Below are 26,330 nucleotides of genomic sequence, written 5' to 3'. Positions count from 1 at the left end.
CCTTTGTCTTCCTTGTATTTATGAGCAAGTTGTTAGCTCTGCACCACTCTGTCAGCCGCTCCACCTCATCTCTATAGTCCGTTTCACCCTCCCTTTCAGAGATGAGCCCAATCACGGTTGTGTCATCTGCAAATTTGACAACCCTATTACTAGGGTGAGCAGCGACACAATCGTATGTGTAGAGAATATAAAGGAGCGGACTAAGTACGCATCCCTGTGGTGTTCCTGTGTTAGTCTTAAGTGTATTAGAGGTATAAGGGCCCAACCGAACCCTCTGGAGCCTTCAGGGAGCATTTGAAAACATTCCTGTTTACCCCAGCATTTGGTAGCAACCCTAAGACTGTTGGATGAAAGAATATTTTTAACTGTAACGATTTTTAGATGTTTTAAACTGTAACAGCTTTAAAATTGTTTTTACAGTGTTAAAATGTTTTTGCTTTGTTTTTGTGTTTTTGTGTTTCTGTTTTCTGCCCTGGGCTCCTGGGGGAGGAAGGGTGGGATAGAAATTCAATAATGAAGAAAGGACAAAAGTAGAAGATCTCAAGAACTTAAAGCACAGACTGGCTGCTCCGTATGTGACTCATTTATGAGTCCCGATTATCAACTCAGAATTGTAGGGCAAGCTGAAAGTTTGCTGCTTTGTATATATAATATCAAATTATGGTTTGCCACAAAGCATGAAGGGAAGGGGAGTGGAATCACAGTGTGAATGGGAGAATGGTGTTCCTGTTAATCATTTATTAATTCCACACATTTTAATGCATTTACCCCAAAACTTTCCCAACATACAAAACTGGTTTTTTGAAGTGAATTTGATGCACCAGGGGGATAAAGCACTTTAACCCATGTCAATTGCTAATTTTTCCATATTCACTGGAATCCCTCCCACAAAATGCTGGCAGTCTGGAGGTAAAATAGGAGACAATCTTTACTTACTTTCAGTTGGAACTTCAGTTACTTTTTGAAGTGTGTCTTGTATGCTTCTCTCAGTGGCCTTCTTGCTGGGAAGTGCCCTTGTTGTTGTCGTTGTCTTGTTATGTTGATCTGTAAGGAAGGAAATCTCATGTTAAACTCAAACACCACCCTAAGGTTTAGACTCTTGTCTAGGTAGGAAGCACTGCTTGCAGTCAGAAACAAAGGCAGTTTCTCTCCCTCTCTTTCTGAATGCCCATTCCAGACTTTTCATAAGACCTTGAGAGATCTGGTGAGATAGTGTGGAAGTGAATCTGGAGGGGCAGGGTAGAGGTGAATCCCCTCTTTGCCAGTCCACCACTGTGACGATCACACAGGATCCCCAGACGTTTACCGTAAGTCCCTGTGCCACCACTATGCTCGCTTCCCTGCTGCCACCAACCAATTACTCTCTGGTAGAATACTGAGTCCAGACAGTTGTTAAAAGTGAACCAGAAAAACCCACCAAGTTTATTGTAGAAACATTAACAAGTTTATGGTTTCTCAGATAATATTCCTGTCAGTATCTTAACCTTAGTTTCTTTACTGGCCTATGCCTTCCTAATACCTTCTGAGTGATTATCTCAACTGTTTGACTGACTCCTCTTAACAAATTCTCTCACTCTCTCACACCAGACTAGCCCAACCCACAGACTTATCTTCTCTGTCTCTTCTAACTCCAGACTGTCTTCTCAACCACCCTAACTCTAACTCCTCCAAAAAAAACCCCTTTTTGCTTAAACCGTATACACAGTTAACTCGGCCCCTTGGGTTCCCATTGGTTAGTCATTTTACAATTAGTTAACCCTTTCCTTATGAACCCAGTATGATGTCACACACCTAGGAGGGCAAACGCCACAACCCATCTGTAGAACATTTTCCTCTACTTATCTGGCTGGTGGGAGTAGCCATGGCACAATGGGAGAGGGTAGAATAGGAGGGGAAATCTATCTCTTCCCTGCCTCATCATGCTTTGTAACAACATGCCAGGACAAAAGGTGCAGTAACCCTTGGGATCTGTAGCCTTCCCAAGGGCTGCTGCAAGATGACATATGAGCAGAAGAAACTTGCCTTATACCAAGGTAGGGCATTGGTCTATATATAGTTTAGGTCTGTCAACCAGTATGGATGCTTATGCATTGGGGGTGGGGTGGGAATCAGAAAATGCATTGCGCATAAGAGGCACAGGTTTTCATAAATTGTGCATATGCTGCTTTATTTTATGGATGAAAAGTTAGAAATAGTCTTTGTTTTTTTTTAATGCAATACATCTCATCACAGCAGGGAGGATAGTGATCTGGGTGCCTATTTAGTCCCCTGTCCTGATGATAACTGCTGGTGGGCAATTTAAACCAGGCTTGGGACTGGATAGCTTTTCAAGCATCTCTGGAAAGGAAGGCACATGGATGCCCTAAAACTGACCGCAGGGACAGCATCCCCTGAAAGGTTATTCTGTTTGTTCCCTGGAGCATGCTGCGAGATGCTTTTCCTTGGACCCATCCTCTGCAAGCCTTTCATCAAGTTTACCCAACAACCAGAAGCTACAGGGGGAAATCAAGCATGAAAAACCTCTGCCTTGCATCTACTGCAAGGAAACCGAAGCTTTACTCAACATTGCCACACAGAAGCAAAACCGCTGCTATAATACAGTCATATAATTGTTTAATGGGCCAGTTGTCAACAGTTGATTATGGATTAGATTATAAAGGGGATGTCTTACCAGAAGTTGTTAGAGCCAAGTGAGATGAAGTCACAGAGCTCAGTGCTGGTGATTCAGCTGTCCCTGCTGATATTTTGATAAGATAAATGACAGTGTGTTAACTGCTGTTCTCAAAACATATTTGTCAAAGGAATAATCAGTATGCAAGTGTGGGGAAAACCAGAGTAATCCTGCAGAGCTGTTGTCTCAACATCCTCAGGTCCCTGCATCTTTTTCTTTAAAACTGTGCCTATTATTATTATTATTATTATTATTATTATTATTATTAGTTATTTATTTCATTTATGAATCACTTCCCAAGAGTCTTCTTGAGACGATTTACAATACAATAAAAACATTCATGAAACAATTACATATATAAAAGCAATTTAGAAAAAAATCAATTTAAACAACAATTTGAAAATCAATTAAATAAACAATGAATGATTTGAAAAAATCATGTTAAAAGAGGAAGATATTCAACAAGTTCCCAGACATACAATAGGGATGGAGGTTATCTGATGGTGTGAATTTCAAAGAGTAGCGCCGTCACAATAAAGGCCTGATTCTGGCACTTGACAATGGACCTCACAATGAAATGCTGGTTGTATGATGCCCTCTTCTGCAGAATACAGAGATCAGCTGGGTGTGCAAAGGGTGGGATTATCTTTGGGGTGTTTTGTTCTAAGCACCACAATGTTTGAATACCTGAAGAACATCATTCCATAGGTAAAGGTAAAGGGACCCCTGACCATTAGGTCCAGTTGTGGCCGACTCTGGGGTTGCGGTGCTCATCTCGCTTTATTGGCCAAGGGAGCCGGCGTACAGCTTCCGGGTCATGACTAAGCTGCTTCTGGCAAACCTAAGCCGCTTCTGGCAAACCAGAGCAGCGTATGGAAATGCCGTTTACCTTCCCGCCGGAGCAGTACCTATTTATCTACTTGCACTTTGACATGCTTTCGAACTGCTAGGTTGGCAGGACCAACCTAGAAAATATAAAGCCTAGAATATAAACCTAGAATATAAAGTTATATAAAAGAAAAAAGGGCCAGGAATGCCTTGGTTTGAAATTCTGATTTTCAGAGGAGAGACTTAGATATGCTACAAAGCACATCTTCCCACAGCAAAATCTGCCAATCCCTCTTCAGACTATCAGTAACTTTTATTACCCGAGGGAGTGCTCAAGCTATTGGGGGCAGGCAGATAGGGAAGGAGGAGGATTTCCTTTGATGCCCGTTTAATTATTTAGTTGGTACACTTTTATCCCGCCCTTCATCTTACAATCATGGGGCATACTGGCCTAATTCACCTCATCTGGATTAATACACTGATAAGAATGCAACTATTCTTCAGATTCTGCACTCCTCCGAATGTCACAATGCTGTTCCAGACAACGAAAAGTATCAAATTCATTTTTTAAAAGTGTTTCAGGATAAAATGCATATGGAAAGGTATATATTGAGATAAAAGGCATTGATACATATCTAAAAAATGGCTTTGGTACATTTTAAAAGAGTCACAGATTGGTATGAAGTAGGTCTTACGAATGAACCCAACTGAGACTTAAAGAAGAGTAGTAGAAGAAGAAAAGTTTGGATTTGATATCCTGCTTTATCACTACCCGAAGGAGTCTCAAAGCGGCTAACATTCTCCTTTCCCTTCCTCCCCCACAACAAACACTCTGTGAGGTGAGTGGGGCTGAGAGACTTCAAAGAAGTGTGACTAGCCCAAGGTCACCCAGCAGCTGCATGTGGAGGAGCGGAGACACAAACCCGGTTCCCCAGTTTACAAGTCTATCTCTCTTAACCACTATATCACGCTGGCCAGAAATAGACTGTTCTGTTCATCCCGACTAGTAGTGACACAGTTATCTTTTTAAAAGAAGAAACCACTGACTGCTGCGGGCTGATCTGGGGGGTGGGGGTGGTTTGCTGATGCCAGAAAGGGTGAATAGTCAGCAGTTGCCCAACACTTGCACAGTGCTGACTGAGGCTGCATATACACCGTACGTGTAAAACACATGGCTTTCCCCGAGAGCTGTCTTTTTTTATGGTTGCTGGAAGGTGTGTAGTTCTGTGAGCAACAGCTTCTATGCCTCTCCCAATCCAAAAGCTGCAGCACTCCCAAGTCTTTTCTACAGCTATTTTCCACAATGTTAGCACAAAATAAATGTGAAGAACCCAGGAAAAGGTCTGCTGGATTAGACCAAATTCCTATCTAGCATCCTTTTTCTCCAGTGGTCAACCAGATGCTAGTGAGAAGCTCACAAGCAGTTCATGGGCATGGTAGGCCTCGTCTGCCATTGTCCTCTTCTCGAAACCCCTTGTGGAAGTCACTTGGAATGGGTGGAGGAGCTCAGCTTTGAAGCTGATCGTAAAAACCATAATCAATGGTATTGTTCTAGGTTGGTCTACTATGGGCAAGGAAGTAGTCAACTTCCAGTATTCATTCAGGGCACTACCATGAACTAAGCTGTAGAGACAGGCCTGCCGTTGCTTATTAGCTTTTCCCTACATGCCACAAGCTTTAGCTTTCAGTACAGGTTAATTATAGGTGGTTGTGTTCTATGGATACCCTCAAGTGAGGAACTTCTCCATGACCTAAAAGAAAAGGAGTCACATTTGTGGGCTTTTTGTTTTGTTTTGTTTCTATCCATTAGGACTTCTGCTATAAAGTGGAACGGCAAAAGCAAAACAAAAGCTAAAGCTTCTTCATAGCCTACAGCATCAGCTCTACATCAGCAAATCTTCATTTGGTGCAGTAACAGCAGAGACAGACAGTTCAGTATTTTAGTGCTGTAGGTAAGTATAAAATAAAAGATGTGCATCCAAAGACTATGGTTAATTGAGATGCCTTTGTTTGCAATTATTTATGGGTACATTTTTAAAAAATGTCTACAGTATTCCATAATAATGGACACATTCACATACTAAAGTCAGGATGGGGAACCTGTGGCCCTCCAGATTTGGTTGGGCTACATCTCCCATCAAAGGCAGGCCCAATACATTTTGGCACCTGAGGCAATCCCTAAAATGGCACCCCCTCCCCACCAGGGAAGAAGGGGGTTTGGGTATATTTACATCAGGAACAAGAGGGGAAGAAAAATCAACACCAGGATTTGCTGCACTGGTGGATGCTGCCGCCTGAGGCAGTCACCACACCTTACCTCATGAGTGGGCTGGCCTTGCTCCCTTCAGCCCTGAACATTTGGCTATGTTGACTGGGGCTGATGGAAGTTGGAGTCCAACAAAATCAGGAGAGCCACAGTTTCCCCATAAGACACCCTTATGCAGAAGGCTGATGGTAGCTATGCTTGAGTTATGCAAGAGTCAACTGGCATGACCTTCTGCAAAGAACCGAAGGGTCAGACTTTCCCCTTCCTTAGGGGCCTTTCATATTCAGAGAGGCTTAGGTGTTGAAAGTTGAGCTGTGGACCCAAAAGAACTGCTCAGAAGCCAAATAAAATGTCTTCATCTAGCCTGATGCACCATGTGCAAGAAAATTGGGTTTTATTATCACTTGATCCCCAAGACTGAGGACGAAAAACAGAAGAGACAGTGGAGATTTGAAATCGGATCCCTTGCCATTTTACCTTTCTCCAAGATCTAGGGGACAGAGGGGTTCCACAACATTGCTTCATATGAATTACACCACTAACTGCCCTACAAAAGTAATATCCAGTCCAGTATGAGTTTTCTCCTTCTCCTCTATTTATTTTGAAAGGCATATTTTGGACACACACACACAGAGACTAGGGAAGCATCAATAGATTGTAAAATTATATATGCAGGTCTATGACCTTATTCTTCAAGATGTGTTCAGTGGAGACATTGCAGAGAGCAGTTTGCCAGCAGATACAACACTGTCTGTCTGTCATCATTTTTCTGCCTACCATGAAAAAGAGTCTTGCAGTGTGTTAAGGATCTAACAGATTTATTGCTAATGTGCCACAGACCTCTTTGTTGTTCCTGCTGCAGCAGATTACCATAGCTACCCTTCTGGAAATATTGTAGAATGATAGCATCATCAATTAATATGCTGGTTTACTGCAGGGGTGGGCAGACTTTAAGCTGGTGTGGATCTACGGATTCCAGGCCCTGCATGTACATAGCCTTTATTTCAGCTGTGGCTGCATGAAGACTAGCCAACATTCTTACGCTAGTACTCTTCACTCCCATGTTCACCAGCACAGGGGTAAGAAGCTGGGTCACACATTGAAAACTGCCTTGTACCAAGTTAGATCATTGGTTAATCTAGCTCAGTATGGTCTATTGGTGGCGCGCGGGTGGCGCTGTGGGTTAAACCACAGAACCTAGGGCTTGCCGATCAGAAGGTTAGCGGTTCGAATCCCCGTGATGGGGTGAGCTGCTGTTGCTTGGTCCCTGCTCCTGCCAACCTAGCAGTTTGAAAGCACGTCAAAAGTGCAAGTAGATAAATAGGTACTGCTCCAGTGGGAAGGTAAACGGTGTTTCCGTGCGCTGCTCTGGTTTTGCCAGACGTGGCTTAGTCATGCTGACCACATGACCCGGAAGCTGTACGCCAGCTCCCTTGGCCAATAAAGCGAGATGAGTGCAGCAACCTCAGAGCCAGCCACGACTGGACCTAATGGTCAGGGGTCCCTTTACCTTTACCTTTTATGGTCTATTGGTAGCAGATTTCCAAGATTTCACATAGGAGTCTCTTGCAAATTCTGGGGATTGAACCTGGGAGGTTTTAGCGTCCAATGTATGTCCTCCATCAGTGAGTCAAGACCTTCGCCACAAACCAATGCCCTGCTTCACAGCCATGGTGGCCCTTTCTCACCCTCAGGTATGGCTTACAATGAATTCACCAGTGAGCCAGAGAAACACAATACCTACTGCTTGCTGTGTTGTTGGGTGTTGATAGTGACCCATGTGCAGAGGCCTGGGTTGGTCGGGCTATTGCTGAAGAATTCGCAGTAGTTGTCATGTTACCTGAAACAATGAACACACATTTTTTTTCTGTTACTCTTCCTCTGCCAAATAAACATAGCCGATCTGTGACACGCTAATGGTTTATTGCTAAAATTGCTTATGAAAAGACAACAGAACTCCCAGCATTCCATGCTGTTTACTTTCCGTGTTCCTGATGCAGCTCCAAGCCATTGTCTGCATATGTAAATGACACTCCTGTTGATCCAGATGTGTGATTATTCACTTCCTGTGGCTATACCTGAGACTATATATATATATATCCTTGTCACAGACAGAAATATTGTCCAAAGAGAAAGAACAAGAGATTCAGGTCTAATTTTTGTTGCCCTGTAGGGATGTCAGAAAATTCACATGAAAATAAAACTGGGAGTGAAAATTGACAGTGTCCACACATTCATGTTCATTATTTCATCAGTCATGTTCATTCATTTCAATAGGTCTTCCCTGCGTAAAACTTAGCTGAATGCCACCCAGTGTAATTCACATAAGTTATGTAATTTTGCCACAGTGGACCAACTTCACCCACTCCTTGTCAATGACGTGCTTTATTTCTGTTTCAGGATGCTTCTCAGGGACTTCTTCTCTTAAGTTGACATGAATAGCATAGTTTTGGGCAGAAGATGGAACTGCTGCGGAATGGGAGCAGTGCTGCATGTGGCAATTACAGAATGGAATGGAAAATGCTGCTTTCCTAAATCTCCATTTCTATTAAAGCTTTGCACAGTCAGGTGCTCTATGATTTCAACTCCACATGATGAAATCACTGTTTACATGTTTTAGAAAGCATATGGGGATTTTAATTTGAGGGGGGAAACATGGAAGTGCAGTAAATTGTGCCCATTTTATATGGGTGTACATTGATTCATAGCATTCCCCCACCCCCATGATTAAAAAATTAATTGTTGTTTTAAATACCCACATAAACAGTAGAGCAGCTTTGAAGTCAGAGCTATTGAGAAAGCTACCTCCATCTACAGCTTCCATTTTTGCCCTCCTTTTCTGTCGCTGACTCTGGCAATAGCTCTGGGCTTCTCTATAAAGCAGGAATGATGATATTATTACCCACTTAGGTTGCAGAGGAGTTGCAAAAAATGAATTAGCAAATGCCGCTAAAGCGTTTTTGAAAATGAAAAAAGTGTTCACCTTCATCAGAGTGCAGCTCTTCAAAGGGAAAGCACAGCCTCACTCGTAGACAGTGGCACAGAATTAATCACTTCAAGAAGAGTAAATGGCACTCTGAGGAAATCATTCCAAACATGATTTGCTTTTTTACTGCCAAAATGTTCCGGATGCCAGTGCATGCTTTCCCTTTAAACTGGGGTGGGTGGGTGTGTATGCAGCTCCATTCCCTTCTTATGCTAGCAGTGTTAAGTGTCTAAGACTCAGAACGGAAGAAGATACTGGGAAAGTCAACGAAAATGATAGGGTTGAGCCAAATATTCCCATCAGAGGTATGAAGATCATCTAAAAAGAAGAGGGTTTGATTAGCAGTGGTAGCCCAGTTACCGAATGGCCTCCCCAAAGGGCTTCACCTAATACCAACCCCACCATCATTTAGACATTAAACTGAAACATTTTAATAGATTTTACTGATTTACAGTGCAATCCCATAAACTCAGCGGGACTTATTCCCAGGTAAGTGTGCATAGAATTTCCGCCTTAACTGTGCAAGTTCTAGCTGGTTTGCTGTTGTTTCGTTTGTTTTCGTTTAATGCTCTGCACCACCCTGATATCGAAAGTCAGGATGAACATGTTTTACACTAGTAAATAAATACATCATCTCAATTATATCCTACCTTTCAACCATAATGCATTGGGTTTTCTCAGGTAGGTTTCCCAGACGGCTCCGGATCTGCTTAGTTCAGGAAGCGAGCTTATTCCAAGTCAGACCACAGGCCTCTCATGCACAGTACTGCCTACAATACTGTTGTCAGATACCAAGCTGAGGAGTACAGCTCTGATGAGGAATTGTGGGAACCTCACCCTCCCCCTGCTCCTGACCAGGATCTTGAAGTTGCCCAGGAGTAATGGAACAGTACAGATTTGGAACAGTGGTTTGCAGAGGGGCATAGTTCTGACGACAAAAGTTGGGAAGAACGGGGGGGGGGGGGAGTGTTGATCAGCAAAGTGAAGAAGAACAGGAAGAGAGCGAGCTAACAGGCTCTTTCGCTGGAAAGTGTGCAGCCTATCAGTCCAAGGTCAAGGAGAGCAAAAAAAGCACAGTGGTTGTGAGATCAGGTTGCAAGAAGCGGAAGTGACAAGGGGGGAATTGGGTATAAACCTTAATTGGAACACCTTCATTCTGAGAATGGCTGTGTTGTTTTTTTTGCTGCGATCATTAAAGCCTCTTTAAATGTTAAGTGGCTCTTTTTGCTTTGTCCTGCTTATCTACGGCCAAAGGGGGGTGGGCGAGTCCCCAAAGCCTGACAACTGTCTAAGCTTGGGTCCCTCCACAGATGTTGTTGAACTACAACCCACATCAACCCTGACCATTGTAACCAGCATGGATGGGAATGATGGGAGTTGTGGGTCAACAGCAGCAGTAATAATAATAATAATAATAAAAAATCATAATTTAAGTCCACATCCACACCCTACATTTGAAGTAGTATTATACTACTTTAAACAGTCATGATTTCCCCCAAAGGATCCCGGAAGCTGCTGTTTGCTAAAGATGATGAGAGTCATTAGGAAACCCTATTCTCTTCATAGGTGTACCGTTTCCAGAGTGGTTTAACAATCAATCCTGCTTCCCAGGCAACTGGAAATGGTACCTCTGGTAGGGCAGGAGGGGTCTTAGCACCCTTAACGAGCTACAGCTCCCATAATTCTTTGGAACTGTTAAAGTGGTATAGCAGTGCTTTAAATGTATGGTGCAGATGTGGCCAAGATATACAATGTGTTCTTCAAACTTCACTGTAACTCACTTTCACAGACAAACATGGTTTTATGTGCAGCACCCCATGCGGAAAGCATCTGATATGGATTTATCAAAGAGCAGAAGCTAGAAGAAGAAAATCACATGCAAAAAAATAATTCAAATGTTGAAGAAATTACCTGCAGTTTCAGCTTTGCTTGTGGTTGTGGAAGAGGTTGAGGTTTCTTGGCTTGCTATGAGAAGGGTAAGGTAAAGCAAAATGAGTTTTATTATTAAAAACAACCAAGTCTGCTTGAGGGAAAGGAGAAGGTTCAGATATGTTGACCAATGGTCTTTTGGAACATGATAATATCTCATGGCAATATATGCCGCATTTCAAATAAAAGTTACCTGAAAGCATATTTCAAATATACCATGCCAAATGTTCCATCTCGCAGCATTGCCTGTCCCTTTTGTGCTTGTATTAGGAGATGAAGAGAGCAGTTTTGGTATATGAAACTGCTGTGTCTTTACTGCTTTAATATACCTTTTAAAAAATAAAATAAAATCTATTCTCTTCCTGAGCTCTGCCAGGCATTTGACAATTTTTATTGGCCTCTGAAGTTACAATACCCTTCAATTTCGCTGTACTTTATATGAGAAGTAAAGGTCTTCATACCATGATACTTAAGGGACAAGTTACTCCTACACACAAATCATGATTTAAGTAGAGAACCTGGTTTTTTAAAATTTGGGAAAGTAGCCCCAGGAAGAAGACCTTAGTGACAGGACAGATCTATTTGAGAGAAAGTGTTCCCTAAGATATCCTAGTTAACTGCAAATTGGTATCAGCTTTATTATGAAAATATGAATGGTAGGTGTGAGTGCGTGCTTCAAAATTCACTTCTGGATTCTTGATCATTATCTAAAGCAGGGTTGGGTGAACTGCCAACCTATAAGATCAGATTTCCACCCACAAACCCAAATACCAGCTGTATCAAAATGTAACAAAGCATCTCTCGGCCCAAGACTTTGTCTTCAGTACTAGAAATGAGGTCATAGTTCTTTCACAAAAAAATCCTAGTCCGCCACCCCACAAATTAGAAGCCTAATTCGGGGGAAAAGGCTGGTGCTATTTTTGAACCACTGGGAGTCAGATGTTATTGGTGATTAGCTACAAATAACCCAGAGATCTACAAATAGTACCTTCTGCCTGGACCTTATCTGGAGATAAGGACTGGTTGCAAGTCAGAAGGCAGACAAGTGGGCTTCGTGGAATAAAGGTTAGTGGGGCAGTGCCCATTTGCTCTAATGGAGCAGACTCCATTGCCCTATCATGCTTCACTTTTGAATATTATATCTCCTCTTCCATTGGATTCCTCTCACCTCCACAGTAAGGAGCCTCCCTTTTAACGTACTATAACACTAATCTCCAACTTCTCCATATATATATATATATACATATATATATATATATATATATATATATCCATTTCGATTTGAAATGGAAACCTTGAAGCAAAGTCCTTGCAAATGAATGCAATGGAAACCAAATGCAAAGACATTTAACCCAATCGAGTGGACCCTTCAATGGACACTGAAGTAAGCTAAAAACGATTGTTTACATGAATTAGTATAAATGATATGCAATGACTTTAAAATTCCAGATGATTATATACAATTATATAGCTTACCTGTAGTTGCTGAGATAGTTGTGGCTGATCCTGTACAAATAACATTAAGCATTCATTGTGGTGATTTATCTTGCAGTTCAGATTAATGCTACACTAAACAGCTATCTTAATAATAATTGTTGAGAAGGGATTTCATAAGGCAGGGGACCTATGCTAAAGGAAGGTTGTGGGAGCGTAAAAGGAATACCTGGAGAAATAAAACAAACTAACAGACAGGATCAATGATGATATGAGCACCCCAGATTGCAAGAATAAGGGTTTCTGAAAGTTAGTGACCCCCTGGAATTCTGACAATCCTTGGGAATAACAGAGGAGGCAAGGCATTACATATTTACTATTACTATTACTCCTGCTGTTTACATTATACCCTGCTTAAGGTGATGTATATATGGTTCTCTCCTCACTCTTTTATCCCCACAGCAACTCTGTGAAGTAGGTTGGGAAGAGATAGTGAATACTCACCCTGGGCACGAGAAGCGATTTAAACCAGATCTTTCTGATCTTAGCCTGACACTGTAACCACTAAGCTGACTGCACTGGCTCTCATGCACCATCATAGTTAAGCCCAGAATCAGCAGGGACCCATGATGTGCTTTGCTGATAAACAGCAACAAGGAAGAAGTTTCTTTTTCTGGAACAAAGCAACTCTAATGTATGGGCCTGTTCTCAAGAGATGGTTAAAAATAAGACAATAAAGGGTTGTTGCTTACCAGGAGTTGTTTGGGCCTTGCTGGCTGTTGTATTCATGTCTCCTGAATATTAAAAAAAACACACACATAAGTATGAGTGTTAATCATTGTTCTCAACAATCTTTGTCAAATGAAGAATTAGCACTCAGAGGCAATGCCATGAAAGCAGAAGTCATTCTGCTGAGCAGCTGTTTGAACAGTTGGTAATGCTTTCCTTTGATGGTTTATTGATTAACCTTTTCTGTTATAGCTCATCACTTATTTAATGGTATAAGGCGCTACCATTCCAATCACCATTTGGGTGTATTTCCCTATTATCTACCAGTACTAGAATGTGTTCAGGGCAGCTTGTTCATGTTGTAAACAAAAATTGCCCCTTTTCCCTTTTGGGGTATCCAAGAGCCCATATAGAGTCCTTACATAGGTTCCCTATTGGTAGAAGAAAATAACAGAGGCCAACCAGAGAATATTGAGAAGCAAAGCAGCTAGTAAGCTTGATCTTTATTGATCTGTTGCAACAGGGTGCTCCCCTCACCCGCAGGAGAGGAGGAGGACCCAGAAAAATGGCGTGCAAAGCCTTATAAAGACTTTTGAAATTGCCACCCAGTAGATCAAGACCACCCCCAGAAACGTCATACATACATCACAGAAAGGGTGTAACCTAAGACCATCCCTCAGATATATCATACCTACATCACAGAAAAGGCGGTCTAAACAGAAATTTGAATGTTGTTTTTCTCCTGTCCTTGTTTATCTCCTGTCTGGCAGGTTACTTGATTGGATTTCCTGGGTAGCCTGGCCAGTCTTTTGTAGTGATAAATACTTAGTTCCTGGGCCAGGTCATACCCTTAAGACAGGATTTGTGAAGGAAATGACAATGGGGAGGTTTCCCACCTTGACCTTGCAGAGAAACATTGCCTCAGTTTAGGAATCAAAATGGTTCCAGGTTGGTCTTCCTGTGCTGATCTATGTACGTGCTTGGTTGGTACACTTATGAACATTACCATATATCTAAGACCATAAAATTCCTATCACATTCATTTTGGGGGAAATTTTTTACAACTTTGTTCTTTTACATCCTCCTTTCGTTAAAATGTGGGCAGTTGTGTTTTGCTGATATTCCTTACTGAAATTATGATGATTTCACAGCTACAGTAGGAGATACCAGGTTTGCAATTTTAGGAAAAGACCAGTTTGCAGAAAGAACAGTTTGCTTCCTGTTTATGAAAAATGTACTCTCTCTCTTTTTCTTCTCCAAAGCAGGAACAGGAATTGGCTGGTGCCTTTAAGTGGAAGCTTTTTCCTGGACTTGCACCTATAAGCAGAAGTCGATAGCATGGCTGCATAGCCAAAAGAAGCTAGGCTAAATATATGGAGAGCTGGGCTTCGTATAATTTCTTTCCAGTAAATAGACTTAAGTGCCCCTGTTCTCAACACATTGACTTTGCTGTGCAAGGGGTCAATCCACTATGAAAAGCTTAATTATACGGCAGTTATTACAGTGTGAAAAGCAAATTATAGTAGCAAACCCAGACACAGAAAAAAGCCATTGCCAGTGATGACAGGTCTGAATTTTTCAGTGCAAATGTGCAATGTAAATTGCAATCCTTATTGCAGAAAATATATAGCAGCGCAGGAGGAAATGTTTGGGGAAATCACATAGGCAAAGAAAATTATGTGACATTCGAACCATCTTATTACTTCATGAATGGATGAAAAGGCTGGTTTGCATCTATAGAAGAAGCTGAAGTTTATAGGTTTTTAAGCAACTTTAGTTGTGAACCTCTCCCTTCAAGAGCGTGTCATTTCAGAGACTTTGTTTATTGTTAAGGCCCCTGATTTGTTGGGGGGCAATTTTTAAGTTCACATTTTAATAGCTTATTTACTCTTAAATGATGTGTAGGGCAATCCTGTGTATGTTTACTCTGGATAAAGTCACACTCAGTAAGATGGGGGTTGCTCCCTTGTAAATGTAGACAGGATTGCAGCCTAGAGCTAGAGATGGAAGAAGGCAGCAATTTCTGTTCCAACCTGTATTCATCACAATCGGTGCTGTTTCTGGTATGCTGCAGTTCAGTTTCTTCCAATATTGCATTATTCATCTCACTGTCCACTATGTAATGTAAATTACATAAATTAAGTATTTATATAACTTCTATAACTTACATTAATTTCAATGTAAAGGGAACATCAATGCAGAAAAACCCATAGTTAATTATGTATGAACTTAAAACAATTATATCAATGAATATCAATCATAGCCACTTGACTGATTTCCATTTCTAACTATAAATGTAAACTGCAGATGTGAACACACAGACTAAAGCAATGTCTTTTTCTTTTGCATAATTCTCTGATATCTCTACCTGAAGCTTTCTGCCCTGTTTCCCTATCTTATCAGGCTTACTATTTATGTCAGTAGCCCTTTCCTATAGATAGTGAAGAAATGGGTGGGTCTTTCAAAAACGTGGTCCCCACTTCAGCCAGGACACATCGTGTGCAATGAGATCTGCAGATGAAGGACGGTATGCAGATTTTAAAAATAATAACAGTAGTAAGAAAGTGAAAGATAGCCATTTAGTCTCCCAGTGGTGCCAGTTGGACTAGGTGCCTCAGAGTGGACCAGAGGGAGAACTTTAATCCTCTGGTCCACTCAAGAGCTCCAAATAAAGCTCTCTGTCCATGATGAAGAACAAGGATGATGAGGAGCAAGCTGATGACAAAGAACAAGAATGAGGGAAGGGGGCTTCCAAGGGGGGGGCTTCATATTGTAAATGGGTGGTTGGCAACACACACACACACACAGAGAGAGAGAGAGAGAGGGGGGGGTTTCCCTGGAAAGGGTAGATCTGGAATGGTCTGGGGCGGAATAGAGTTGGCATTTTGATGTCAGCAGTATTGTGTGGATGCTGCAAAAAACCTCCAGCAACAATTGTACACATGAGCGGCAGAGTCAATAATGAATGTTTGTCTAGGAGCATTCACAGAGCGGTTACCAACAAGTCAGCTATTTTGCTTAGGGATGGGACTAATCCTTTAATCCAGGTGAGAGGAACCTGTGGTCTTCCAGATGTTGCTGAGCTGCAACTCCCATCAGCCCCAGCAAGCATGGCCAATGACCAGGGATGACCAGGGCTCCTCATGCCTGCTTTAATTCAAGGGTGGTTCCCCCAGATGTTGCTGGACTGTATGTATGTATGTATGTATGTATGTATGTATGTATCTAGAAGGCTCATGTTGGGGAAGGCTGTCATAGGAATATAAGAAGCTGTCTTATTCTGAGTCAGACCATTGGTCCTTTAGCTCAGTATTGTCTACACTGACTGGATGCAGCTGTTCAGGGTTTTAGATAGGGGTACCAGGGATTGAACTTTGGACCTTCCACTTGCAAGGCAGATGCGCTCTCCACTGAGCTATGGCCCTTCCCCTCATTTGTTCCCCTTATTTGTTACAGTGATAGAAAGATTGTCCGTCCTCTCATGGCCTCCTCTATTTAGCAGTCACCTGCTTATTCCTCCCCCAGCCTGTGCTTTTCTGATATCCCTTTAGCTGCAACAGCTTCATCTTTTCAAGCATTGAGAGGAAAGGCTCTCTTGGGCTGGATTCAGCAGGGATTTGCCATCCCTGGTGGAAGTGACTAGCAACATTCCCACGGAAAGCTTCATGTGGGAGTCCGTCTCTGTTCCCTGATCCCAATGCAGTCACTTCCAGGAATGTGTCAGGGGGAGAAGTGTGGTGAGGGTGTGGCTGCAGGGAGTGTGTGGAAGATAACAGGATATGCTAAAAATATGAGCATTACAGCCGCAGCTGCAAGGTCAAGCTAGCAACACACCGAGATATGACCGAATAATGCAAAAAGAACACCGCCCATCGTTTGCTACACAACAGAAGAGCTGTTCCCCCACCCCATCCGCTGACTTCTCTTACATGTGCAAATCTGTCCATTTTGGTTCTTCTTCGTTTCTCCCACCAACCCACTCTTTAGCTAGGTTCTGCACATTTCTACATCAGTTTGTGGCATTTCCCTACCCCCCCCAAAGATCCTCATGAAATTCCAACCGCATTTTAGTGCAAACGTCTCCTAATATACATGTTTTCAATGCACTTTTGCCTCATGCACACATTTTAGCAAAGCAAATATAACATATTTTTGCATGTTGTTTTTCACTAATATATACATTTCTGTGCACACGTTGCCCTATATCATGCATTTTTGTACAAAATTTGGAGAAGTGAGAATTTCAAAGGATGGCTGTGTTTTGACTGGCAAATGGTTTCACAATGTGTCAGTTAGGTAAAGGCAACCCTATCATTGCTACTAACAGCTCCTCTTCTGAATTCTTCCACACCATCATGCAGACATGTTCACGGATATGGCAACCTTTCTCCATATGAGGAACAGTTAGTGTGAACTGAGGTAGCATGTCAGGAGTTATTACTGTGGTTCCAACTGCATCCTGCCCCCCCCCCCCCGAGATGGCTGCCCACTCCTGTTTACAGACTTATTTATGCTCAGTTTTCTCCAGAAAGTGAAAACTCGAGTCTAAAGTTTAGTGGCTGCTTGGACAAAGAGGTGATCTCTGGGCTCAAGCGTGCTGGCTTGCCCCCATGATTGAGGGAGCTGGGCCCATGTGACATGCTGATGTCACTCACGTATATGCCATGTGACGTGCTGATGTGTTGCCCACATGCTGCATGGCTTGCGTGAGTGACGCGAGCATGCCATGGCATGCAGTGTGTGTGAGTGATGTGAGCACATTGCATGTTGTGCATGCCCAGCATGTGCACAGTCATTGTGGAATATTGAGGGGGCTCAGCCCTCTCCTTGAATTTTTTGGGAGGGTCCTCAGCCTCTCGGCTCTCCAGATGGCACCCCTGTCTGGGCTCATCCTGTGACTACCATTAAAATGAGTCTTTGAACAACGTATGTACTATACTGGGCAAGAGACTTTGGATATAATATACAACTAACAGCATGGGAGAAGTTATGGAATTGGGATTTAAAATTCACAGCATGTTACACGTTGAAAGATTTTTTTTATGACAATGATGTACCGCTGGTATTTAACTCCGAGTAAATTAGCAGAAATGTATAAAACGGGAATAAATGTATGCTGGAAATGTAAGGAAAAAGAAGGCACCTTTTATCATATGTGGTGGAAATGTAAGGCAGTAAAAAAGAATTTTGGGAAATGATATATAATGAGTTAAAAAAAAAGTTTAAAGTAACCTTTTCGTTAATACCCCACCGAAGCCTTCCTTTTAGGAATTCTAGGTGCTGAAATCCCAAGGGAGCAGATAAGCCTATTTATGTATGCATCCACGGCTGTGTGGATGTTATTGGCTTAGAGATGGAAAGAAGATAAAGCCCCCACCAGAGAAGAATGGCAGATCAAGTTGATGGATTATGCCGAAATGGCCAAAATGCAGTGGCGTAGCGTGGGGGGTGCAGGGGGGCCCGGCCGCACCAGGCGCAACATCTGGGGGGGCGCTCGCACTCGCAGCTCTCTGCCCCTACCTGTCTCACTTACTCTCTCTCACTGCAGTGCTGGCTGTGAGAATCCGATCCAACCCGCTGGGTCGCCGCCCACTGTGGAGGGGGTGGGTGCCAGGCGTGCAGTGCGGAGAGAGAGCGAGGGACTATCTGGGGGAGGGACAGTGCAGCGGCCACCCAGCGCAGCGCTGAGCGCGGGAGAGAACCACACCAGACCAGACCAGGCAGCAGCAAGAAGAAGCTGGCACACTGGCGGCAGGTTAGGGGTTAGGGGGCGCAAATTACTTGCCTTGCCCTGGGTTAGGGGGCGCAAATTACTTGCCTTGCCCCGGGTGCTGACAACCCACGCTACGCCACTGCCAAAATGACCAGAAGAATCAGAAATCAGGAAGACAAAATGTTTAATAAGGAATGGGGGGAAATTATAACTTATCTTAGAAACCATTGTAAACAGTTAAAATCGTTAGTAGGATTGGAATATCACTTGTTGTTTAATGGTGAGTTTTGGACACAATGGAGAGGTAAACGATTTTGGATTATCATAAAGGAAATGATTAACAATAGGACCCACAAAGGGGAGGAGGGAAGTCAAGGAGATTCCTTGGAATCTTGTTTTTATGTTGTAAGTTGGACATGTGACAGTAAAATTTTAATTTGAAAAACCAAATAAATATATATTTTTTAAAAGTGCTCTGAGTGTGTGTGAACAGCTGCATCACATGTCAAAATATCCTAGATCAGGGGAAGGGAATGTTACTGTCAGGCAACATCTCTGCTGGTACACTTTTATGAAGTACATAGCTACAGGTTACATCAAAGGTTCTGGCTGCTAATCTGCAATGGGAAACCTAAGCACTCCTGCAGGGACCAACAGGGAAGACGGCAGCAAGGCAGATGCTCTACCATGGTCCTTCCCTTGTAAACAAAGGAACGTAGGAACCTGCCTTACAAGTGTCTGTCTACTGGTCTATCTAGTTTTTCTGGGACCTTCTGAATGCAAGCCAGATGTGTTGCCACTGAGCCATGACCCAGGTTAGTCTGGGTCCCGTCCCCCAAACTATGTACACAAATGTGGAATATGGCACGTTACAGGACACTGAAAATACACACCTAGAACTTCAAATCATCCAGATGATGATTACATGTGAGGAGCCTTTGGTAGAAGATAGCTAAATGAAGAAACAAAGTAACGTCTGATGGACGTTAATGAGGTAGGAAGGACCACAGGTTGGTGACAGAGGATATGCTTTTCAAACCAAAGGTGCAAGGTTCAGTCTCTGATACCTCCACAGAAAAATACCAAGTAGCAAAGAAGGGGAAGATGTGTGCTTGAGACCTTGGAGAGCTGATGCCAGAGCAGACTGTATTGAGCTGGGCGAACAAAGAGTATGAGGCAGCTTCTGACATTGCTTCGCATTGCCCTCCTGAAAGAAAAAGGGTTCCATTGCATAATGAATCCAAACTCTTGACATTATCACTCTCTCTCCCCCACCCCCATTGAAATCCTACGACTTATACTGAAGTTTATTTTGATGGATGGTCAGGGCTCTCTCTTCTTAATTAAACTTGCAGAAAGATAAGCTGCCTGAAATTCTTGGGCAGCAGGGATGAGCAGCCTTGTTGAAGGAGCAGAAGGGGCACTTCCACCATGGTCTCTCGCGCTGAACAGCATTCTCTGTGTGCAACTAGTCCCCTCAGCAAAAAATCACTTGTAGTTTCCATATAAAAGATCTACTTGTTCAGGTGAGCACACTTTGGCCAGCCCAAAGGATTATGGTAAAGCCATTTCAAAAGCTGTGGAGTGCTCTTTTTTGTGATATCTGGAGAGGCAGACTTAGGCTGAGGGGAAAAAACAACAGCACCAAACTCACCAGATGCCCTAACCTGGGATTTAGCCTTGTTCTTGTACACTGGAGTCGTGTGTTTTCAGGACCCAGCCTATTCTTGTGACAGTAACCTAATTTAACTGTTTTTAATTCTGAATTTTAAATTATTATGGCCATTTTGGACCCTGTGCTCTTGTGCTCTTTTAGGATGCAATCTCATCCCCGAAAATTACTTTACTTTTCCCAGGGCCACGATCTCACACAGGTCACATGACTTGCATGGGAATGCGGCCCCAGAAGATGGCATCCTGGTTTTTCCCTGCGTCGCGTTGGAAGGTGTGGACTTGGTATCAGGCAGCTTCCTACATTTTCTATGAGGCTACTTTGAATAAAATGGCAGAGATAACAGCCTGCTGCATGCAGAGCTTTGTAAAGGAAGCCCATGCTTGTAAAAAGCATCTAGTAGAAAGTTACACATGGCTATTAAAAGGTAAAGGGACCCCTGACCATTAGGTCCATTTGTGACTGACTCTGGGGTTGCGGCGCTCATCTCGCTTTATTGGCCGAGGGAGCTGGCATACAGCTTCCTGGTCATGTGGCCAGCATGACTAAGCTGCTTCTGGCAATCCAGAGCACCGCACGGAAACACCGTTTACCTTCCCGCCGGAGCGGTACCTATTTATCTACTTGCACTTTGATGTGCTTTTGAACTGCTAGGTTGGCAGGAGCAGGGACTGAGAAATGGGAGCTCACCCCGTCACGGGGATTCGAACCGCCAACCTTCTGATCGGCAAGTCCTAGACTCTGTGGTTTAACCCATAGCGCCACACATGGCTATTACTGATTATCAAAAGCAATGACTTGTGGGGATGCAGTTGGGTCACCCATTCTTAGCAGGGTGTGCCCTTTCTCAATATGACTGGGTTGAGAAGCCCAGCTAAGGATGACAATTTCAAAAACCCCCCACAAAGAATCAGAATGCCAAAAACCAAAGAAGGATGGAAACTAGTTAAAGGGAAATGGGATGACCATTACACAGGGCAATAGGGTGGGTTTTTATTTTTGTTAAACAGTCATAGCATTTGTTTAAATGGAATATCACCCAAAATAACCATGTGGTGAGTCCCATTACATCAGCCTGCAATGAAAAGAGAGAGAGAGTAGCTAAACCCCTTGGCATTCAAGACATATAAATTAAAAGCTGTGGAAAATATATTCAAAGAAGGAATATGTGTGTATGTGTGTATTTTTATATATATACTGCCTTTCAAAGAGCTGGATAATATCCCTAAGTAGGTCAGGTCATTTTAATCTCTAATTAATGAAAAATATGGAAGATGCTACTAGGTCAACACAAATAGGATTAGGGTAATTGTGTGAATGGTTTTGCTTATTAGCAGCATGTCTTAATAACTGGATTATTCCTAAAGTAGTTTTAATATTTCTCTAATTTATGCCAACAAGGAAGAGAAGAACTGAGGACAATGGTTACTAATTGCTAGGGGCATTGTCCACACAATTTAAATATCTTTATGTACAATTAGGGATGGGGTATGTATTTGCAAGGGACGCGGGTGGCGCTGTGGGTTAAACCACAGAGCCTAGGGCTTGCTGATCAGAAGGTTGGTGGTTCGAATCCCTGCGACGGGGTGAGCTCCCGTTGTTCGGTCCCAGCTCCTGCCCACCTAGCAGTTCAAAAGCACATCAAAGTGCAAGTAGATAAATAGGTACCGCTCCGGCGGGAAGGTAAACGGTGTTTCCGTGCGCTGCTCTGGCTCACCAGAAGCGGCTTAGTCATGCAGGCCACATGACCCGGAAGCTGTACGCCGGCTCCCTCGGCAAATAAAGCGAGATGAGCACTGCAACCCCAGAGTCGGTCATGACTGGACCTAATGGTCAGGGGTCCCTTTACCTTTACGTATTTGCAGAGGGGAAGGGGCTTGAAAATGCAAGCCCCTCCATTCAAATAATAGTACAGGGGTGGGCAACTGGTTGCCCTACTGATGCTGTTGAACAACAACTCCCATCAGACCCAGTCAGCATGGTTAAAGGTCAGGGATGGTGGATGTTGTAGTCCATCAACAACTGAAGAGTTCCAAGTTCTCCATCCTTGGCGTAGGCTGTTCGTTTTGGATGTGGGGTGTCATGAAACTCAGCATTAGGCAGTTTGGGTTAAGTCACTATCCAAAGTTGTCACTCTGAACTCAGTTAGGAAGAAGCTCTAATGGAGAAGGCCTGCCCAGGCTGAAATATACCTCCCCAATCTGTAGTAATTACTCACCAGTTTGGGGAGGAGGGGAAAGGTGCAGCCATTGATTTGGAAGGAAGACAGATACTTAGAAAATGAAGCAGGGGGCACTTTCTGGGTTGCAGTGGGGTGGTGGTGGGGGAATTAGATTTCATTTGTATTTAAAGGTAAACCTATTTTTCAACTCGCACTTGCTGAAACAATACATGACCCAACGCAAGTCATCTTTCAAAAGCTCGTTTCTCTGAATTTTGCAATGCAGTTCTGCAGCCAAGTAACATGTACAAAAGTGCATATAATGGGGGGAATTGCTCAGCAAAAATGGTATATTAGGCAAACTTGCATACAAACACATGTATATTAGCATAAATTTGCACTAAAATGATTTTGATTTTTTAAAACAAAGTAATAATGATAAATAAAAATAAGAATGTGCACCCCACCCTCAAGACCATTCCACTGTAACTATCCAACCTCCCAAAATTTCAACACCTCTTGCGATGCTTTGACTTTTGCTGTTTTTAAAAAAGAGTTTGCAAACTGATGAGGAAATGTGGAAAGCTGAAGACTGGAAGAATTGAAATTGACCAATTTCCCTACCCCTGCTTTCTCATAACCAGGACACCGAGCTCTTTCTGCTACTATTGACCCCTTTCCATCTTGAATTGCAGAAGTCATACAACCCCTTCAAAGTTTAACCAAGGCATCAGGGCTCCTTCTTCTAAATGCTGAAGGACACCAATGGTGCTCCAATGAGGATTTTCAGAGTGTATGCTGACATGACATGGGTTTGAAAGCAGATCTTTCAGTGATGATACCATTGGTGCCAATCTCCTTGTCAACATTTTGAACAGCAGCGAGCCTGCCCAACAACATGGGTTATGCCACACTAAGCTTCTGTTTATTTCCATTCTAATGAGTAAGCCGAGGAAAAGACTTTGATCCAATACTTGTGATTACTTAGCAGCAGGCATTCGGCTACATGGTTAGTAACCATTCAATCAACTGGTCTATTTATAATATATCTGTGAAAGGGTATAGACTTTGCATCTTTTTAAAGGAGACAACTGCACAAAACAGCACCTTCTGCAAAAACAACATTTCCTAGCATCAAATGGAATTACTGTCTTTTCAAATAACAGTTCCAGTTCTCTGGTTATCAGCCTTTGTTTTGCTTTAAAACTGAATACTGTAGACTGTAAAAAACACAACAATTCTGTACTACAGCCTGCAAAAACTGTTTGAATGATATACAATGATTAGAATCCAAAGTTAAAATAAGAAAGAATCCTAGATCTGCATAGTCCCAATGATATCTGTGTTAATCTGTGTATTTTTTTCTTATTCTCCATGTCCCTTTTCCTTCAAAATTTAAAATTAAAAAAGAACAAAATTAGAAAATGACCTCAATAATGCAACACTCCCCTCTCAGTTTTACTCCTCTACCTGTTTCAATCTGCTTTGAACAATACTTACCACTCTTAACAGTACAAATATCTGCATGTGTATTCAGAAGCAATTTCTACTACCTTCAAAGACGCTTAGTTCCTAGTAAGTGTGCTTAGAAATGCAGCCTTATTCTTTGCTTGTAATAAAAGGTTTGATGGAGTTAATCTCCAGGAGGTCTGATGTGTTCAAGGAGCTACCAGTCGTGGTGAATTAGGCTAAGTGACCATGCCTAAGGGCCCTATGCAATAGGTAAATAAATCTGCCCACTCTCAAATACTAGAGCTCCAGAAGAGCTGACTAGCAAGAGATATTATTCTCTGAATACACTGAGATCCATAAGAAACAACCCTCTACCTTCCTTCTCTAGTCATGCAATCAGCCAGTCCATGCATGTGTGGCAATGAAGCACTCTCTAGTATAGCCCAAGAAAAAGCAGTATAGCAGGCAAACCTTTTCCTAGCCAGGAACCTCTACTTGTCCCCAGCTGCTCTGAGGGAGCAAGCAAGCCAGAAAAGAGTAGCAAAGAGGAATGTACCATTACCGTGGACACAGCAGAGGGTCAACAAAGCCACAGAGAGGAGGACTCTGCCCAACAGCTCCATAATGCTTGTTCTCTGTGCTGCGGGCATTCCTTTTCCAAAGGCAGTAAAGCACCAAACTCTTTCCCCATATGAATGGCCACTGCCCAGTCCTGCTTATTTTGGGGAGCTTGATAAAGAACAGGAGGAAATACGACAGACTCCCTCTGGGAATTCAGATTTATTGTTTCAGCCCTTTAGCAGGAACTCCTTTTCCTTGGCAGGCAATCGTGTTTTTGTTACTACTTTAGTTTGTTCTTCTTCAGCCTCAGAGGTCAGGAAAGGTTCCAAAGGGAGCAGATCTTGCTTGAGAAGAGGACCAGATTCACAGTTTTTATATATCTACAGTGTCTCTATCTCTATCTATCTATCATCTATCTATCTATCTATCTCTATCTATCTATCTATCTATCTATCTATCTATCTATCTATCTATCATCTATCTATCTATCTATCTATTATCTATCTCTATCTCTATCATCTCTCTCTCTCTCTCTCTCTCTCTCTCTCTATCATCTCTATCTCTATCTCTATCTCTATCTCTATCTCTATCTCTATCTCTATCATCTCTATCTCTCTCTATCTCTCTCTCTATCTCTCTCTCTATCTCTCTCTCTCTCTATCTGTCTCTATCTCTATCTCTATCTCTATCTCTATCTCTATCTCTATCTCTATCTCTATCTCTATCTCTATCTCTATCGCTATCTCTATCGCTATCTCTATCTCATCTATAGCTATAGCTATAGCTACGGTTATAGCTATATCTCTGTTTACCTATGCTCTAACACACCTTCAGTATGTCCTCATTCAGGTAACATGCAATTTCAAATTGATTTTTCTTCACTCCTCATATTATTTTTTATCATTTTGGGGGAACAGCTTATTAAAGCAACCAAGAGGAAGAAATAAGCTGAGCACTTCTGGAAATAAAGTGATGAAAGACAAGTCATCGTTTTGCTTTCCTGCCTTCAGACAAATTTTTCGTCTTCCTTTCCTTAGCCCCTGCCCTGAGGATTGAACCAAGAGGTTAGAGAAGAGGGGAGCAAAAGTAGTTTCAGAACCAGACACAGTGGTACCTTGGGTTAAGTACTTAATTTGTTCTGGAGGTCCGTTCTTAACCTGAAGCACCACTTTAGCTAATGGGGCCTCCTGCTGCTGCCGTGCAGCTGGAGCACAATTTCTGTTCTCATCCTGAAGCAAAGTTCTTAACCTGAAGCACTATTTCTGGGTTAGCGGAGTGTGTAACCAGAAGCGTATGTAACCTGAAGCGTATGTAACCCGAGGTACCACTGTAATCTAAGGATTAGCTGGAGGAGGTTCACAAGAGAAACTAAAGGTGATCTTCAGCCAAACCAACTGATTGGCTGGTTACTGCAGTCATTGTTGTCTTCATGGCCTGCCACAAGCAACGCTATTTCTTCCTCAATCATCTCTCCTAGGGTGACAAGCATATGATGTATTTTCACTCCCATGACTGAGTCATTCCCCACCTTGCTGAAACCCCTCAGCCCTTCCACATAATCCTCAATGCAGCCCATTCCTGATCCTCCTTCTTGGCAATAATTTACATCATGGGCAAGAACTGCTCAAAGCTCAGTTGCCTTCCCTTGTCAGTTACAAATTTAGTAGCAGGGAAGTATGTGTTGCAACATGGATTGATTACATTTCAAGTCGTATTAATTGAATCTTGGCTTGTTTTCACAGCTCTTTTTGTGGAAATGAGTGCTTGATGTCTGCTTGACACTCTAGAGCAGGCATCCCCAAACTTGGCCCTCCAGCTGTTTTGGGACTACAACTCCCATCATCCCTAGCTAACTGGACCAGGGGTCAGGGATGATGGGAGTTGTAGTCCCAAAGCAGCTGGAGGGCCGAGTTTGGGGATGCCTGCTC

At 42.7% G+C, this 26,330-nt stretch overlaps 1 protein-coding gene across 5 annotated transcripts in view; it reads right to left on the bottom strand.

Annotated features, from left to right (window-relative positions):
- EMCN (endomucin) overlaps positions 1-24,565 on the bottom strand; it is a 51,259-nt gene extending 26,694 nt beyond the window's left edge. Inside the window, exons 1-7 of one of the 5 annotated variants that reach the window (XM_083756914.1) lie at positions 24,398-24,565; positions 12,867-12,908; positions 12,157-12,186; positions 10,663-10,716; positions 7,510-7,605; positions 2,672-2,737; positions 937-1,044 (exon numbers count right to left, since the gene is read on the bottom strand). In XM_083756914.1, the coding sequence (XP_083613040.1) occupies positions 937-1,044; positions 2,672-2,737; positions 7,510-7,605; positions 10,663-10,716; positions 12,157-12,186; positions 12,867-12,908; positions 24,398-24,491 (490 nt within the window). In that variant the 5' untranslated portion in view covers positions 24,492-24,565. The remainder of the gene's footprint in view (positions 1-936; positions 1,045-2,671; positions 2,738-7,509; positions 7,606-10,662; positions 10,717-12,156; positions 12,187-12,866; positions 12,909-24,397) is intronic. The other 4 variants (XM_083756915.1, XM_083756916.1, XM_083756917.1 and 1 more) reach the window with 4 other exon arrangements.
- Between the last annotated feature and the right edge of the window lie 1,765 nt (positions 24,566-26,330).

This window comes from Podarcis gaigeae (genome assembly GCF_964106915.1).
Source record: "Podarcis gaigeae genome assembly, chromosome: 9".
NCBI lineage: Eukaryota > Metazoa > Chordata > Lepidosauria > Squamata > Lacertidae > Podarcis > Podarcis gaigeae.
Note: the sequence above shows the minus strand (reverse complement) of the source record. Positions and strands in the feature narration are given on the sequence as shown.